The following is a 19,318-nucleotide window of genomic DNA, read 5'->3' as shown; positions in this document are numbered from 1 at the left end:
AAATTTTCAATAATACCACTTTCATAATTTAAAAATTGGTTTCTGAAAGTAGAAAAAAGGAAACAAATTAAAATAACTTGCATTAATCCTCTCTCAGTAGTGATTATGCAAAACCTTACTAATAGAGTATAGTCTTTTAGTCAATATTTGGGGGGGGGGGATCTTCTCTTCCTAGTAACAGATGAAATTGAATAAAAATTATCTTTTTTACTTTTTTGCTATTAAAATTTCCAAACAGAGAGAGAATAATATAAGGAGCATCACTTGCCATCACTGAAACTCAACATTTGTAACATTTTAAATAAGGACAGGGGGCCAGCCCAGAGGCACAGTGGTTAAGTCCACGCTCCACCTTGGCGGCCCCGGATTTGCAGGTTTGGACCCCAAGCGCAGACCTATGCACCACTCCTCAAGCTGTGCTGTGGTGGCGTCCCGTCCCACATATAAAGTAGAGGAAGATGGGCAAGGATGTTAGCCCAGGGCCAATCATCCTCAGCAAAAAGAGGAGGATTGGCTTAGGATGTTAGCTCACCAAAAAAAAAAAAAAAAAAAGGACATTTTTCTATGCAATTTCAATACCAATAATAAAAGATATTAAATTATAAAACATGTCCAAGTCCTTAGGGTTAAAATTACATACCTTAATTTTGGCCATTAAAGCATCAATAGAAATTTCAAGGTCCTTGATCTGTTTATTCATCTCTGGTTTTCCATCTTTCAGTGCACTTACTACTTCGTTAAATTTATCAAGTCGTTTTTTCAGTGTGCCCACCTTAACCAGGCCATCAATGCTGCAAAAATAATGCTCCATCAGAACTTAATTTCACCGTTTAATGCTATAGATTTTTCATTTTAATAAAATGCTAAACATATTATGTTTAGCTAAAATATATGCTAAAAGGATATTTCACTTCTGTTTTCATATTATTCAGTATTCTCTTTTTAGATCTCTTGTTGAAGGTAACAAATAATCAAATATGAGTGATAACAACATTAATGTCAATAGGATTTAAGACTTCTATATTTACACTGAAAATTCAAAGTAAAGAAGAACTTAAAAGATGTCACCTACAAGGACGGGCAGCATATAATTCCACCAAGAGGACATAACACTTATAAATACATATGTACCTAACACAGTCGCACCAAAGTATATAAAACAACTATTAACAGACGTAAAGTGAGAAATCGACAGCAACACAATAATAGTAGGGGACCTCAACACCCCACTTATTTCAATGGATAGATCATCCAGACAGAAAGTCAACAAGGAAACAGTGGCCTTAAATGAAACACTGGACGAGATGGACTTAACAAATATACATAGAACATTCCATCCAAAAACAGCAGAATACACATTCTTCTCAAGTGCACATGGAACATTCTCAAAAATAGACCATATGCTGGGAAACAAGGCAAGCCTCAATAAATTTAAGAAGACTGAAATCATATCAAGTATCTTTTCCAATCACAATGCTATGAAACTAGAAATAAACAAGAAAAAAGCTGGGAAAGTCACGAAAATGGAGACTAAACAACAAACTACTGAATAACCACTGGATCAATGAAGAAATCAAAGGAGAAATCAAAAAATACCTGGAGACAAATGAAAATGAAAACACAACATACCGACTCTTATGGGATGCAGCAAAAGCAGTGCTAAGAGGGAAATTTATAGCAATACAGGTCCACCTCAACAAAGAAAAATCTCAAATAAGTAATCTTAAACTACACCTAACAGAACTAGAAAAAGAAGAACAAACAAAGCCTCAAGTCAGTAGAAGAAGGGAAACAATAAAAATTAGAGCAGAAATAAATGAAATAGAGACTAAAAAAAACAATAGAAAGGATCAATGAAACTAAGAGCTGGTTCTCTGAGAAGATAAACAAAACTGACAAACTCTTAGCCAGATTAAGAAAAAAAGACAGAAGCCTCAAATGCATAAAATTAAAAATGAAAGGGGAGAAATTACAACAGGCACCACAGAAATACAAAGGATTATAAGAAAATATTATGAAAAATTATATGCCAACACATTGGATAACCTAGAAGAAATGGATAAATTCTTAGACTCATACAACCTCCCAACACTGAATCAAGAAGAAATAGAGAATCTGTACAGACTAATCACAAGTAAAGAGATTGAAACAGTAATCAAAAACTTCCCAAAAAAACAAAAGTCCAGGACCAGATGGCTTCTCTGGAGATTTCAACCAAACATTCAAAGCAGATTTAATTCCTGTCCTTCTCAAACTATTCCAAAAAACTGAAGAAGGCAGAACACTTCCTAACTCATTCTATGAGGCCAACATTACCCTGATACCAAAACCAGACAAGGATAACACACACACACAAAATTACAGGCCAATACCACTGATGAACATAGATGCAAAAATCCTCAACAAAATATTGGCAAACTGAATACAGCAGTACAGTTAAAGGATCATACACCATGATCAAGAGGGATTTATACCAGGGATGCAGGGATGGTTCAACATCCATAAATTAATCAATGTGATACACCACATCAACAAAATGAATGATAAAAATCACATGATCATCTCAATAGATGCAGAGAGAGCATTTGACAAGATCCAACACCCATTTATGATAATAACTTTCAACAAAATGGGTATAGAAGGAAAGTACCTCAACATAACAGAGGTCATATATGACAAACCCACAGCCAACATCATACCTAACAGTGAAAAACTGAAAGCCATCCCTCTGAGAACAGGGACAAGACAAGGGTGCCCACTCTCACCATTCCTTTTCAACACAGTACTGGAGGTTTTGGCCAGAGCAATTAGGCAAGAAAAAGAAATAAAAGGGATCCAAATTGGAAAGGAAGAAGTGAAACTCTTGCTGTTTGCGGATGACATGATTCTACACATAGAAAATTCTAAAGAATCCACCAGAAAACTACTAGAAATAATCAACAACTACAGCAAAGTTGCAGGGTACAAAATAAACTTATAAAAATCAGTTGCATTTCTATACACTAATAACAAACTAACAGAAAGAGAACTCAAGAATACAATCCCATTTACAATTGCAACAAAAAGAATAAAATATCTAGGAATAAATTTAACCAAAGAGGTGAAAGATCTATACACTGAAAACTATAACACATTATTGAAAGAAATCAAAGATGACATAAAGAAATGGAAAGATAGTCCATGCTCACGGATTGGAAAAATAAACATGGTTAAAATGTCCATATTACCTAAACCAATCTACAGATTCAATGCAATCTCAATCAAAATCCCAATGACATTCTTCACGGAAACAGAACAAAGAATCCTAAAATTTATATGGAACAAGAAAAAACCCCAAACAGCTAAAGCAATCCTGAGAAAAAAGAACAAAGCTGGAGGTATTACAATCTCTCACTTCAAAATATACTACAAAGCTATAGTAATCAAAACAGCATGGTACTGACACAAAAACAGACACACAGATCAATGGAACAGAATGGAAAGCCCAGAAATAAAACCACACATCTATGGACAGCTAATCTTTGACAAAGGAGCCAAGAACATACAGTGGAGAAAGGAAAGTCTCTTCAATAAATGGTGCTGGGAAAACCGGACTGCCACGTGCAAAAGAATGAAAGTAGACCGTTATGTTACACCATACACAAAAATTAACTCAAAATGGATTAAAGACTTGAATGTGAGACCTGAAACCATAAGACTCCTAGAAGAAAATATAGGTAGTACAGTCTTTGACATCAGTCTTAGCAGCATCTTTTTGAATACCATGTCTCCTCAGTTAAGGGAAACAAAACAAAAAATAAACAAATGGGATTACATCAGACTAAAAAGCTTCTGCAAGGCAAAGGAAACCATGAACAAAAGAAAAAGACAACCCACTAACTGAGAGAAAATATTTGCAAATCACATATCCGACAAGGGGTTAATTTCCAAAATATATAAAGAACTCATACAACAACAAAAAAACAAATAACCCGATCAAAAAATGGGCAGAGGATATGAACAGACATTTTTCCAAAGAAGATATACAGATGGCCAACAGGCACATGAAAAGATGTTCAACATCACTAATTATTAGGAAACTGCAAATCAAAACTATAATGAGATATCACCTTACACCTGTCAGAATGGCTATAATCACCACGACAAAAAATAACAAATGTTGGAGAGGATGTGGAGAAAAGGGAGCCCTTATACTCTGCTGGTGGAAGTGCCATCTGGTGCAGCCACTATGGAAAACAGTATGGAGACTTCACAAAAAATTGAAAATAGAAATACCGTATGATCCAGCTATCCCAATGCTGGGTATTTATCCAAAGAATATGAAATCAACGATTAAAGAGATTTATGCACCCCTATGTTCATTGCAGCATTATTCACAATAGCCCAGATGTGGAAGCAACCCAAGGCCCATCAACTGATGAATGGATAAAGAAGATGTGGTATATATACAATGGAATAGTATTCAGTCATTAAAAAGGACAAATTCGAGGGGCCGGCCCAGTGGCGCAAGCGGTTAAGTGTGCGCGCTCCGCTGCGGCGGCCCGGGGTTCGCTGGTTCGGATCCCGGGCGCGCACCAACACACTGCTTGGCAGGCCATGCTGTGGCGGCGTCCCATATAAAGTGGAGGAAGATGGGCACAGATGTTAGCCCAGGGCCGTCTTCCTCAGCAAAAAAAGAGGAGGATTGGCAGATGTTAGCACAGGGCTGATCTCCTCACAAAAAAAAAAAAAAAAAGGACAAATTCGAGCTATTTGCAACAACATGGATGGACCTTGAGGGTATTATGTTAAGCGAAATAAGCCAGACAGAGAAAGACAAATACCATATGATTTCATTCATATGTGGAAGATAAGCAAATACATGGACAAAGAGAACAGATTAGTGGTTACCAGAGGTGGGGGGGGGTGCGAAAGGGGTAAAGGGCACATATGCATGGTGATGGATGAAAATTAGACTATTGAGCACGATGCAGTCTACACAGAAACTGATACATAATAATGTACATCTGAAATCACACAATGTTATAAACCAATATGACCTCAATAAAATAAATGGAAAACAAAGTCATCTAATTTCTTTGAAAAGATGTTAAGGATTAACAATTACTTAGACCTCCCAGTTTAAAGAGTCTAAATTAATAATAAAAGACTGAAACAAGAAATAAAGACTAAATTTACAGTGAGACAATATAATCCCTACAGATAATCGTGAAAATATTATTGAGATGTTTTTAAAAACAATGTTAATTTGACACTTATCAAGAAACTCAAGTCATGAAAATAATCAGAACAAAAGAGCTTATTTCAACTTTTTATAGCATTTACATTTTTGTAAGCTACTTCAATTTCTTTTTTAGAATGAGGCAAGTAATTAATTAATTTCAAATAAATATTACAAATAACAGACTAACATATCTTTTTACAAAAGAAAACAGAAAACTCTGTGAATATGCAAAGTGCTCTTCATTATGACTTCAAAGCCATTGCACAATAAGGGCAATAGGCTTTGTAGGATTCTTTAGGCACTATTCATCTTACCGAGGTTTGTGTCTCCTTTTGCAAAGCCACATTCGAATAGTTTTTTGCATTTTAATGCAGGCTGCAGCTCGATATTTTATTTTGTTTTTCACTATGTGTAAGAGGAGAATAACAGAAAATTATTCGGTTAAATCAGACATATAATATTTTTAAAAACCATTCATTTCCACAAAGCAATTTTCAAGAAACATGAAATCTTGATGAACATATTATACCAGACATCAAAATCACTAAGTTTAACATTTCTTTAATTCCTTACACTTCTTAAAATAAAAAGCAGATTACGTATATGGCTAGGTTTACATTTTAAATGTATTATTTCCTTATTATGCTACACTACTGCTTCCCAAACTGCCCTAGGCAATACTGGTCTATGAAATGTTAACAGGTGTGTCTTGAAAAGAAGATCCACCTGTCAAATGAATTTAGGAAATGCTATATGCTGTACCTCCTCTAGGAGATTCACAATGAACATACTGAGGAAGGCCTCTGAGAATCCTACAGTAAAGGAACCTATTTAACTTCAGTTATCCAGAATGTCCTAGACTGATCCAACCTCGAGACACTGTTTTCAGAGCTTCCCTACTAACACCCTGCAAAGATCCTGTCTGGTTACTGACTTCAGCACGGCACAGCACAGCGCACAAACGAGTGGTACAGTATAATTTTAATATAACGTGTTTTCTATCATAACGCAAGGTATAAAGCTGAAAGAACTGAACTACGGTGACAAATACGTGTATATTTTACTGGGAAAATGAGCTTCTGCTATCTTTTTTTCTTTATTATAGTTTTCTTTTTATCCATAGTCACAGTGGTCTAACAAAAGATCTCAATAATAATCTTTGTTTGTATGGTTCCTTTTCATTAGGTCAACGAAATTTTATTTTTATATTAATAAGGAACAATTTACTGAATCCTCTTCATGTCCTTCACTGCTCCAGGTATTCTGGAGAGTATGGGGGGGGTGGATTATAAATTTAATCAAGTTACTGACAATAGTTCCCTACAATTAAAGGTTTGCCATAGACCCTCAGGTAACCCAAAAATATTCTGCCCCTCACCCCTGTTCTGGGTCAGAGATAAGTAGTTGCTACAACCTGGCAGAAACACACACAAAAGAGCTCACCCTAGTGTGTCAGAGAACAGGGTGTAAAACAGCAGTGGCAGGAGAAAAGGCTGGAAAGGGAAGCTGAAACCCCACTCCACGGGGTCTTGAAAGACATTCTTAGACTTCAGACTTCGCCCTTATTAAAGGACAGCCTTAATAGAAGCCTCTTAGTTTAGAGAGAAAACTCTGGGAAGACAGCTCTGAAAGGCCAGGAAAAGCCATTTGGGAGCGACTGAAGCTACTACGTCAATTAAGAAGAGGGGCTCCACTAAGCTCTGGCGATAAAGAGGAAAGAGTGTGCAGTAATCTGGAGGAGGAACCAACAGGGTTTGCCAACCGACAACATTTGAAGGGACAAGAAAGGAGAGACAAACACAATCTTGAAATTTTTCACATGTGTACTAGTGACGTCATGCAGGGAAAAGAGAAAAGTTCTGGCTTAAGTCTGAGATCGGGGGATGGCATGGGCAATGGAGGAGAGAGAGAGGAAAGAATCAAGAAAGTGAGTTCTGTTTCGTTTAGGACATGATGAAATTAACTCTCCTAGAACACATTCAGATAAAGAAGATAAGTATTATACATTCAAAAGAATTTTAAAAGTCCACAAATACTAATTTATCACATACTACATGTGAGGTGTTGAGAAACCAGACATAGGCCCTGTTGCTCAGCACTCAGCACTGAGACAGACTTTAGAACACTCCACAAACCAGCTCATTTCCAAAATAACTACAGATCATGGTGTGAAAGAAAACACCTACATTTGATGACTGAGAGTGAGCACCACTGAACTTTCTTCCATCGACTGCAGACAAGCCAGTGATTGACTCTTTTAACCAACTCTGCTAAATGGTCAGGGTCAGACTTCATAATCTGATCAAATTCTGCAAACTAGGAAATAAAATAATTTAATATCAGTATCAAAAGATAAATGCGTAGAAACACACAGACAGATACAAAATAACTAGAACTCAAATCCGAAATCGAACTTTCTGGAAACGGTCATAAGCCAATTACACAAACATGTCCCAGCAGGGAATACATTTTGCTGCCTTTCTCTTCCTTCCTTCAGGATCTCTTTTGGAGGGTTACGGGGGTGGGTTACTCATTGCTAGTTAGCAGATTCAATAATAAAAGTAGAAAAGAAATCTTAACTGACAATTACAGATGGTTAGCCAAAAAAGGTTTTATTGAAAAAAGAATGAAAAAAGGGCTAATACATCTCTAAATTGGCTCAATCACATTCTCAGATGGCTGTGTGTGTCTCCTGACAAGTGAAGGGCAGCAATATACTATCAGGTACCACCAAAACTATCTGTCTCTCCCAATCCCCATCCCTATTTTGGTCAGAGATCAAAAATTGCTACTAAGAGGCAGGTAACAAATAAAAGAGCTATTAGGTTATTAATGAATAAAATGCATTATTTTCACAATCTACCACCAAATTACATAATGATTTCTCTCCTTTACAAATATCTCACTACAACATATTGAGGATGTCACACACCTACCAACATAACGGCCTCTTATAATAAAAATTAAATTAAAGGTAACAATGAGATTAAAGATAATCTGTCTTGTGCTTTCAACATATCCTTCTGATTAATTTTTCTGGAGGCAAAGAAGACCAAGTGCTTTCTCTATCAGGCTATTAATTCTAGAATAATTACTATAGTTGTGAAATAAATGTCGAGTTTATGATAGACATGTATGATTACAGCTAAGCCAATTATGAATATTTATATATTCATTTTCTCTTAGTTTTTTTTCTTTTATAGATATGGGTCCTCTGCAGTAAAAATATTCACAGGGAAGTGCATACATCAGTAACGCATTACATAGATTTCATCTCATGCCACAAAATGTGAAATCAGATCCATTTATTATGATTAACTTAGAATTCAAGGCACTAGAGATATTTATTAATGATTTTGCTAAATCAAACAAGTACGGTTGGTATTATATAATAACAATTGTGTTTAAAATTATGAAGATGCAATTAATTATTCAATCAATATTAAAGAAGTTAGGAATGGTGAAAATATTACAAACAGATTGTAACTAGCATATAGGTATTTCTGTATTGTATATATTTAGTTATGAAATATTCTATAACTCAGTCTTGTACAAGAACCTAGTAAAAGAACCTGTAAATACTAACCTAGGGGTTAGCCTAAGAAAATTATGTTACATACAAAAGTATTTATACATTTATTCATTCTAGGGTTTAACAGAAGTCAGCACGAACCCCAGTCCAATTTCCTATACCTTACACATCTATCATACTCTAATTGAACTTGTTCTCACCACGAAGACTCAAAAGCACTATGAAATTTTTAATTATTTAAGACTGAATTAATGTGTTTTAGAAAAGCTTTCAACTTTTTTAAAACAGAAGTATTTTTCTATTTAACCCTTATTTAAGCAAAAAAATCCAATTAAACAATGGTCTGATTCCAATACTTCCAAAGTTGAAAAAAAATGTAAAAACTGTATAGAGCATTACACATGGCAAACTTCTCACAAGTGGGGAAACTGTGTGTGCACATGCACACACACACACATACATGCATGCTGTCAGTGATCATATAATTGAAGAATAATACAAATCACTAAACACTTAAAAATATTCACTGACCCCAATTATTCATAACTATCATGTTCAAGTTTAAAACAAAAACGTATTTACCTTGCCAGGTCTAAAAAATACTTTTGTTAACCCAAACTTGTAGTCAATTTCATTTAAGCCCAAGGCTTTAAAAAGAGCCTGAAAAATAAAAGTTAAAAAGTTAAATGCCAACTAGTAATTAATAAGAAAGACAGTTTATTGTTGAGAAATTTCTACTTAGGTGGTATTTGTACCTTACAAAATAGCCTTGGATCTAATCTTGCAAGTTTGTCTGGCATATACTTCTTATACATGTTATAGAGTTCATGAAAGGAAGCTCGTGACGGAAAACCACCCTGCATCAGGTCCAAGACAGACACCATGCCTGGATGCACAAAAACACACGTTACTGCAGTCACTGCAGAGCCCAAAAGGAACTCGCAAATGATCAAACAACTTTACAAGTTCATGTACAGAAATCATCAGCAATGAAATATTACACAGGAAATATCATATTTATATTCAATATGTCCCAACTTAACCGCCACCACCCCCCAAAACTACTGTGGCCAAACTTCATCTAAACCTAGTTTGACTAACCATTTTCTAGAGACAAACTACCGGTCTCTAGAAAGTTCAAATCTAGTTTGTGTCTTTTTTTCTGCTTGAAACCTCTGTGTGACAATCACAGTATATAAGGCAAAGGCCTGCAGGAGGCCACTTTCCAAGTCCTGAAGTTAATTTTAGAGTAAGATTCCTGACAGAGTCCCCAAGAAGTAGTCAAACACATTCCCAAGTTCTCACCAGTGATTAACAAAGCAATTGGAAAATAAAGGAGAGCTCACTATTTCACTATGAAGATCCCCTTTTCATCTACCTCTCAAAGAAATTAGTCTACTGGGGTAGAGTCTATAGGATGAACATCCAACTTCAGTATAACTCATTATTACAAAGTGGTTAACTTGAGCCTTGAGTCAATGTGAGATTTTCACATCAGGAAAAGTGTAAAATAGTCAGGGAAAGGCTCAGTAACTATAAAAATGCCAGAACTTTTGTTTACAAAAGACCTGGATTGCAGTCTCTCGCACTATTCAGATCAACAGAGAAAATAAGATTATTCAATAAAAAGTGTCAGGACAAATGGTTAGCCACTTAGAAAACAAAAATAACATTGGATCCTTACATCACTCCTTATACCAAAATAAATTCCTGCTAGTCAAAAATTTAAATTAGCAATATGAAACTCTAAAATATAAAAAACTGAGTGGATTTTTATTTTAAAATAATCTCATAGGAAAGATAGTCTTTCTGGGCAGTCAGATTGAATTTTAACCTATCTAACTGGCTAAGGTGTAAAACACCAATAGTCCTCAAGCTTGATGACAGTACAGGAAAACACACATATCTACTCTTAGTGGGAGAGTAAACCAGTGCGGCAAGTTTGGATGGCAACTTAGAAATATTTATCCCTTTGACTCAGTACTTTCTACTTCTATGAATCCATCCCACAACCTGTCACACATGTGGGCAAAGATATGCATAGAGAACATCCATATGTCCACTGAGTTATTGTTTAGAATAGGAAAAAACCCGACGTAACTTAAATATCAATTAATTACGTTACAGCCATATGACAGAATATGATGTTTTAATTTAAAAGAATAGTACAGAGCTTTATCTAACCAGTATAAAAAGTATATCCAAGACATAGAGTTAAGCGGTCACCCTTGAAAAGTGAGTGAGACTTTTTATTTATATTATTCTGTACTATTTCATTTTTGTTACAGTGAACATATATAACTATTATAATTTTTAATACTAATTAATGAAACACATAAAGGTAATTGTTCCTACAGAAAGAATCTCCAGAACTATATTTAGTTCTAGGCTCTGCTTGGAGAAGTTAAAAGTAAGGTCTGGTTGGTACTAGCACAATTTTTGCCCATTTATATCAAATAAAGTACCCTTGGAAATATATGCATTGGCCCCTTCTGAGGCCCTTGCTTGCCCTGTAGCTGAACACAACATTTGAACTGGCTCCCAGAAGTTCATTAATAATTTCATAAAGCTTTACAAATTACCAAGTCTATGGCTGCTTTCTCAGCTCTTGAAGCTCATTTACTCTCAAGATCTTTTGATGGCTAAAAAATAAAAATCACCAAACCCAGCACTCTTCCTTCTAGAAATTCCCATGACCTGGCTCTGCCTCTGGGAGTTTGGTGAGGGGCTTCGTGGTGCAGTCCTGGCTGGTTATAGCCAGAATCCCTCTTTGCTACCAGACAGGCAGCCAGCCCCAAGGTCAAAGAGGAAGAAGACCTGCCTTCTTTCACCTTCCACTACTTTACCCTGGTGTTGGCTGATCAGAAGATAGTAATTTTAGTAAAAGATGTCCTAAATTAATTAATTCTCCTTAAACTGGAAAAAAATAATGGAAATGGACAGGCAAAGTAGAATTGAAATCTTAATTGTCTTTATTTTAGAAAGCTTCATAAATATTTTTCCCCCCAAAGCCCCAGTAGATAGTTGTATGTCATAGCTGCACATCCTTCTAGTTGCTGTACGTGGGACGCGGCCTCAGCACGACCGGAGAAGTGGTGTGTGGGTGCGCACCCAGGACCGAACCCGGGCCACCAGCAGTGGCGCGCGCTCACTTAACCGCTAAGCCACGGGGCCGGCCCTTCATAAATATTTTTATTTCTACCAGTTATTGGTATTTTCTGCTTTTTCTTATTACCTAGCCACAAGACTAGAACCAATTCTATACCACTTCACTATCATTAGTACTTAAGAAGAATCAAACTGTTATGCATCAGTTTCATCTATTAAAGTGCCAATGCATCTTACATGCTGAAGTGCACTGCTCACCTAAAGGGGAGTCCTGGCTGAAGCGTCAGGAAGCCCGTACCCGCTACTCTAACAGTGCGCACAGCTTAACCAGCACATGCCTGGCTTTCCAGGACACTAAACGCTCACTTAGGAAACAAATGCTCTGTTCTATTAGGCTAAACAAATCCTAAAGAGAAATTTAAAAGAAAAAAAAAAGACAAAGTAACATGAAGTAAAAGCAATCTGAAGAAAATATTATAAAAATACATCTATACTGTATGTAGGAATACAGCAGACATGAATTATCTAACTTTCCAGTATTTGTTAAAATTACTCACAAACAAATCTTCCGATTTGCTAGACTGTGCACGTCATTCAACAAATATTTACTGAGTCTAGTATACGCCTTGCACTGCTAGGGTGCAGGGATATATGTGCAGACCCAGTGTCTGCCCTCAAGAGGTTTACAGATTAGGAATCAGGAGTCAAGATGGCGGCGTAGGCAGACTCTGAACTCACCTCCTCCCGCGGACACAGCCAATTTACAACTACTCGTGGAAAAATTACCCCTGAGACAGAACTGAAAACTGGATAAGAGGAACTCCTGCGACAACGGACAATCCTAACTGGGGTGGAAGAGGCAGAGACTCCCTTCCGGAGAGGAAAAACGCCGCCTTCACAAGCCGCCAGCTTCACGGCCACCGGGAGCAGCTCACAGGTACGCAGCCTCCCTGGAGGCGCGGGGCCCTGAGCCGGGAGCGCCCTCGCTGTGGGCATTTTGTGGACCCAGCACAATCGACACCAGTGGCATAATATCTGACTTTGCCTGCTACTAAAGCATTGGGTAGCACCCCCAGAAAACCCGGTTCACAAAGAAACTAAAACTGGCTCTTAAAGGGCCCGCGCACAAACTCACCCATTCCAGAAAGCATCCTAAAATCACCAGAAAGAAAGGTGTACAGTGCTGGGGTGAAAAGAGACTCACCTAATAGGCCCTGAGTGCATCTCGGTGAGGGGTGAGACCTCTCCAGGGACTGGGACATTGGCAGCGGCCATTGTTGTGGCCTGGTGTGAGCGTGCTGACACAGACGCCATTGGAGTTCTCCCTGAGGCCTGCTGGCCCAGGGTCTGCTCCACCCACTAGAGCACCGATTTAATCCAGCTCAGCCAGGGCAGGCAGCCCACCCTAGAGACTGGCCCCACCCAACAACAAGCCCTCAGGCAACGTGTGGGCCTGCATAGATTGGTGACTGGATTCTCTGCAGCCTGGCAACTGAGCCGACTTGAGTGGGGCACGGTGTGCACAAGGAGCGGGCGGAGAGTGTGGGGTGGTGGCGGGGTGTGTGGGGCTCCCGCCGTGGAGAGACTGGGTCCGCTTGGGGGTCGGGGCGCTCACACGGGGCAGGACTGTGTTGACTGTGTGTGTGGACCTGTGGGCAACAGGGCTTGTCAGCTGCAGAAGACTTGTGCTTCTCAAAGACCCACATAGGAGGTTTGCCCCACCTTCCAAAGCCTGAAACAATTGGGTGCTCCCGTGCCTGAGGCCAGCCCCACCCAGCTGCAATCCTCAGAGAGCTGACAAGAGACCTAATAGGCTAGAGGCTTACAGCAATTGTAAGGTCCTGAGCCTAACAACCTGCCACGCTGGGGGCCTACTCACTTAAAAGAAATACTGCAACACAAATGTGGTATTAGAACTTACAGCCAACTGTGCTGGGGCTCCCCACACCTGATAAAGAGACTGAAGGGCCCACAACAACTACAAACAGCTGAGCATTACAACAGCTGGCCAGGAGCATAACTCAGCCTCCCTGGGCGCCTATAGGGAGAGCTAACAGGCCACAATAGAAGGACACATGTAGCCCACGTAGGGGTCACCCCTGGAACATTGAGAACTGAGAGAAGCACACTGGAAACCTCCTAAGGCATCACTTACATAAGGTCACCTATCCAAGAGCAGGAGACGTAGCTGACCTACCTAATACGTAGACACAAGCACAGGGAAAGAGGCAAAATGAGGAGGCAAAAGAATACATTCCAAGTAAGGGAACAGGACAAAACCCCAGAAAAGGAACTAAGTGAAACAGAAATGAGCAACCTACCTGACAGAGAGTTCAAACTAAGAGTGTTAAGGATGCTCACTGATCTGGGGAGAAGAATAGATGAACTCAGTGAGAATGTCAACAAAGAAATGGAAGATATAAAAAGAACCAATCAGAAATGAAGAATACAATACTGGAAATGAAAAATTCATTAGAGGGACTCAAAAGCAGAGTAGAGGATACAGAAGAACGGATCTGTGAGCTGGAAGAAAGACTAGAAGAAATTACCCAAGGTGAACAGGTAAAAGAGAAAAGAATTCAAAAGAGTGAGGACAGTCTAAGGGACCTCTGGGACAACATCAAGCGCACTAACATCCGTGTTATAGGTGTCCCGGAAGGAGAAGAGCGAGACAAGGGGGCAGAGAATCTATTTCAAGAAATAATAGATGAAAACTTCCCTAACCTAAGGAAGGAAACAGACATCCAGGTACAGGAGGCACAGAGAGCCCCAAACAAGATAAACCCAAAGAGGCCCACACCAAGACACATCATAATCAAAATGTCCAGAATTAAAGATAAAGAGAGAATCCTAAAAGCCGCAAGAGAATGTCAAGTTACATACAAAGGAAACCCCATAAGGCTATCAGCTGACTTCTCAGCAGAAACCTTACAGGCTAGAAGAGAATGGCACGATATATTTAAAGTGCTAAAAGAAAAAAACTTACAGCCAAGAATACTCTACCCAGCAAGGTTATCATTCAAAATGGAAGGAGAGATCAAAATTTTCCCAGATAAGCAAAAATTAAAGGAGTTTGTCACCAAGAAACCAGTGCTACAAGAAATGTTAAAGGGACTGATTTAAGGGGAAAAGAGAAGACCACAAATAGGAAAAATTATCTATTTCCATGATAAGAGGGAAATGGATACAAATGCACAAAAAAGAGGTTAGATATGATATCAAAAACATAAAAGGAGGGAGGAGGGGAGTTAAAGAGTACAGCTTTCAGACAGAGGTCAAACTAAAGTGACCATCAATTCTGTATAGAAGAAGTAAGGAACAGAGAAGGACTACTACAACACTGAGGGAAAAAAAAAAAAAAAGTTAAAAAATGGCAGTAAGTACATACCTATCAATAGCTACTTTAAATGTCAATGGACTAAATGCTCCAATTAAAAGGCAAAGGGTGGCTGACTGGATAAAAAAACAAGACCCATATATATGCTGCATACAAGAGACACACTTCAGACCTAAAGACACTCACAAACTGAAAGTGAAGGGATGGAAAAAGATACTCCACGCAAATGGCAATGAAAAGAAAGCTGGGGTAGCAGTACTCATATCAGACAAAATAGACTTTAAAACAAAAACTGTAAAAAGAGACAAAGAAGGGCATTAAATAATGATCAAGGGAACAATCCAACAAGAGGATATAACACTTGTAAATATCTACGCACCCAATGTAGGTGCACCTAAATATATACAGCAATTATTAACAGACATAAAAACAGAAATAGACAGTAACAATAATAGTAGGGGACTTTAACACTCCACTTACACCAACGGATAGATCATTCCAACAGAACATCAATAAGGAAACATTGGCCTTAAACGACACACTAGAACAGATGGACCTAGTAGATATATACAGAGCATTCCATCCAAAAACCGAAGAATACACGTTCTTTTCAAATGCACATGGAACATTCTCCAGGATTGATCACATATTAGGCCACAAAACAAGTCTCCATAAATTTAAGAAGATTGAAATAATACCAAGCATCTTTTCTGACCACAAAGGTATGAAACTAGAAATCAACTATAGGAAGAAAATCAGAAAAGCCACAAATACATGGAGATTAAACAAAAGGCTACTGAACAACGACTGGGTTAACGAAGAAATCAAAGAAGAAATCAAAAAATACCTGGAGACAAATGAAAATGAAAATACGACATGCCAGAATTTATGGGATACAGCAAAAGCGGTTCTAAGAGGGAAGTTTATAGCGATACAGGCCTATCTCAACAAAAAAGAAAAATCTCAAATAAACAATCTAACAATGCACCTAAAGGAACTGGAAAAAGAAGAACAAACAAAGCCCAAAATCAGTAGAAGAAGGGAAATAATAAAAATCAGAGCCGAAATTAATGAAATAGAGACCAAAAAAACAATAGAAAAAATTAATAAAACCAAGAGCTGGTTCTTTGAAAAGATCAACAAAATTGACAAACTAGCTAGACTCACCAAGAAAAAAAGAGAGAAGGCACAAATAAGTAAAATCAGAAATGAAAGAGGAGAGGTTACAACAGACACCTCAGAAATACAAAAGATTATAAGACAATACTATGAAAAGCTATATGCCAACCAATTCGACAATCTGGAAGAAATGGATAAATTCTTAGAATCATACAACCTTCCAAAACTGGATCAAGAAGAAGTAGAGAATTTGAATAGACCAATCACCAGTAAGGAGATCGAAACAGTAATCAAAAACCTCCCCAAAAATAAAAGTCCAGGACCAGACGGCTTCCCTGGTGAATTCTACCAAACATTCAAAGAAGACTTAATACCTATCCTTCTCAAACTCTTCCAAAAATTGAGGAGGGGAAGCTCCTAACTCATTCTACGAAGCTGACATTACCCTGATACCAAAACCAGACAAGGACAAAACAAAAAAAGAAAAGTACAGGCCAATATCACTGATGAACATCGATGCGAAAATCCTCAACAAAATACTAGCAAATCGCATACAACAATACGTTAAAAGATTATACACCATGATAAAGTGGGATTTATTCCAGGGATGCAGGGATGGTTTAACATTCGCAAATCAATCAACGTAATACACCACATTAATAAAATGAAGAACAAAAATCACATGATCATCTCAATAGATGCAGAGAAAGCATTTGACAAGATCCAGCATCCATTTATGATAAAAACTCTGAATAAAATGGGTATAGAAGGAAAGTACCTCAACATAATAAAGACCATATATGAGAAACCCACAGCTAATATCATCCTCAATGGTGAAAAACTGAACAGTATCCCTCTAAGAACAGGAACCAGACAAGGATGCCCACTGTCACCACTCCTATTTAACATAGTATTGGAAGTCCTAGCCAGAGCAATCAGGCAAGAGAAAGAAATAAAAGGGATCCAAATTGGAAAGGAAGAAGTGAAACTGTCACTATTTGCAGATGACATGATTTCATATATAGAAAACCCTAAAGAATCCACCAGAAAACTTTTAGAAGTAATAAACGAATATGGTAAAGTTGCAGGATACAAAATCAACATACAGAAATCAGTTGCATTTCTGTACGCTAACAACGAAGTAGAAGAAAGAGAAATTAAGAATACCATCCCATTTACAATTGCAACAAAAAGAATAAAATACCTAGGAATAAACTTAACCAAAGAGGTGAAAGATCTGTACACCGAAAACTATAAAACATTTCTGAAAGAAATTGAAGAAGACACAAAGAAATGGAAAGATATTCCGTGCTCTTGGATTGGAAGAATTGACATAGTTAAGATGTCCATACTTCCTAAAGCCATCTATAGATTCAATGCAATCCCTATCAAAGTTCCAACAACATTTTTCACAGAAATAGAACAAAGAATCCTAAAATTTATAGGGAACAACAAAAGACCCCAAATAGCTAAAGGAATCCTGAGAAAAAAGAACAAAGCTGGAGGTATCACACTCCCTGATTTCAAAATATACTACAAAGCTATAGTAACCAAAACAGCATGGTACTGGCACAAAAACAGACAGACAGATCAATGGAATAGAATCGAAAGCCCAGAAATAAACCCACACATCTATGGACAGCTAAACTTTGACAAAAGAGCCAAGAACATACAATGGGGAAAAGAAAGTCTCTTCAACAAATGGTGTTGGGAAAACTGGATAGCCACATGCAAAAAAATGAAAGTAGACCCTTACCTTACACCATACACAAAAATTAACTCCAAATGGATTAAAGACTTGAATGTAAGACCTGAAACTATGAAACTTCTAGAAGAAAACATAGGTAGTACGCTCTTCGACATCGGTCTTAGCAACATCTTTTCAAACACCACATCTGACCGGGCAAGAGAAACAATAGAAAAAATAAACAAATGGGACTACATCAAACTAAAAAGCTTCTGCACAGCAAAGGAAACCATCAACAAAACGAAAAGACAACCTAACAATTGGGAGAAGATATTTGCAAACCATACATCTGATAAGGGCTTAATCTCCAAAATATATAAAGAACTCATGCATCTCAACAACAACAAAACTAACAACCCAATTAAAAAATGGGCAAAAGACCTGAACAGACATTTCTCCAAAGAAGATATACAGATGGCCAACAGACACATGAAAAGATGTTCAAAATCACTAACTATCAGGGAAATGCAAATCAAAACTACAATGAGATATCACCTCACCCCCGTCAGAATGGCTATAATTAACAAGACAGGAAACAACATGTGTTGGAGAGGATGTAGAGAGAAGGGAACTCTCATACACTGCTGGTGGGAGTGCAAACTGGTGCAGCCACTATGGAAAACAGTATGGGGAGTCCTCAAAACCAAGGATAGAACTACCATATGATCCAGCTATTCCACTGTTGGGTATTTATCCAAAGAACTTGAAAACACCAATTTGCAAAGGTACATGCACCCCTGTGTTCATTGCAGCGTTATTCACAATAGCCAAGACTTGGAAGCAACCTAAGTGCCCATCAAGGGACGAATGGATAAAGAAGATGTGGTATATATACACAATGGAATACTACTCAGCCATAAGAAACGATGAAATCCAGCCATTTGTGACAACGTGGATGGACATTGAGGGTATAATGCAAAGTGAAATAAGTCAGAGGGAGAAGGTCAAATACCGTATGATTTCCTTCATTAAGTAGTAGATAATAACAACAATAAACAAACACATAGGGACAGAGATTGGATTGGTGGTTACCAGAGGGGAAGGGGGGAGGGAGGAGGGTGAAAGGGATAATTCGGTACATATGTGTGGTGATGGGTTGTAATTAGTATTTTGGTGGTGAACATGATGTAATCTATGCAGAAATAGAAGTATAATGATGTACACCTGAAATTTTTACAATGTTATAAACCAATGTTACTGCAATAAACAAAAAATTAAAAAAAAAAAAAAAAGAGGTTTACAGATTAGAGG

The 19,318-nt window shown here is 37.7% G+C and overlaps 1 protein-coding gene across 4 annotated transcripts in view; it reads right to left on the bottom strand.

Annotated features, from left to right (window-relative positions):
- Positions 1–19,318, bottom strand: part of MYO6 (myosin VI) — a 157,643-nt gene that overhangs the window by 21,628 nt on the left and 116,697 nt on the right. For all 4 annotated transcript variants that reach the window (XM_087443791.1, XM_087443792.1, XM_087443793.1 and 1 more), the window contains exons 21-25: positions 9,512–9,642; positions 9,339–9,416; positions 7,411–7,540; positions 5,539–5,629; positions 641–791 (exon numbers count right to left, since the gene is read on the bottom strand). In XM_087443791.1, coding sequence (XP_087299917.1) covers positions 641–791; positions 5,539–5,629; positions 7,411–7,540; positions 9,339–9,416; positions 9,512–9,642 — 581 coding nt within the window. The remainder of the gene's footprint in view (positions 1–640; positions 792–5,538; positions 5,630–7,410; positions 7,541–9,338; positions 9,417–9,511; positions 9,643–19,318) is intronic.

Source organism: Ceratotherium simum, chromosome 19, assembly GCF_057802395.1.
Source record: "Ceratotherium simum simum isolate JZ-2026a chromosome 19, ASM5780239v1, whole genome shotgun sequence".
Classification (NCBI taxonomy): Eukaryota; Metazoa; Chordata; class Mammalia; order Perissodactyla; family Rhinocerotidae; genus Ceratotherium; species Ceratotherium simum.
Note: the sequence above shows the minus strand (reverse complement) of the source record. Positions and strands in the feature narration are given on the sequence as shown.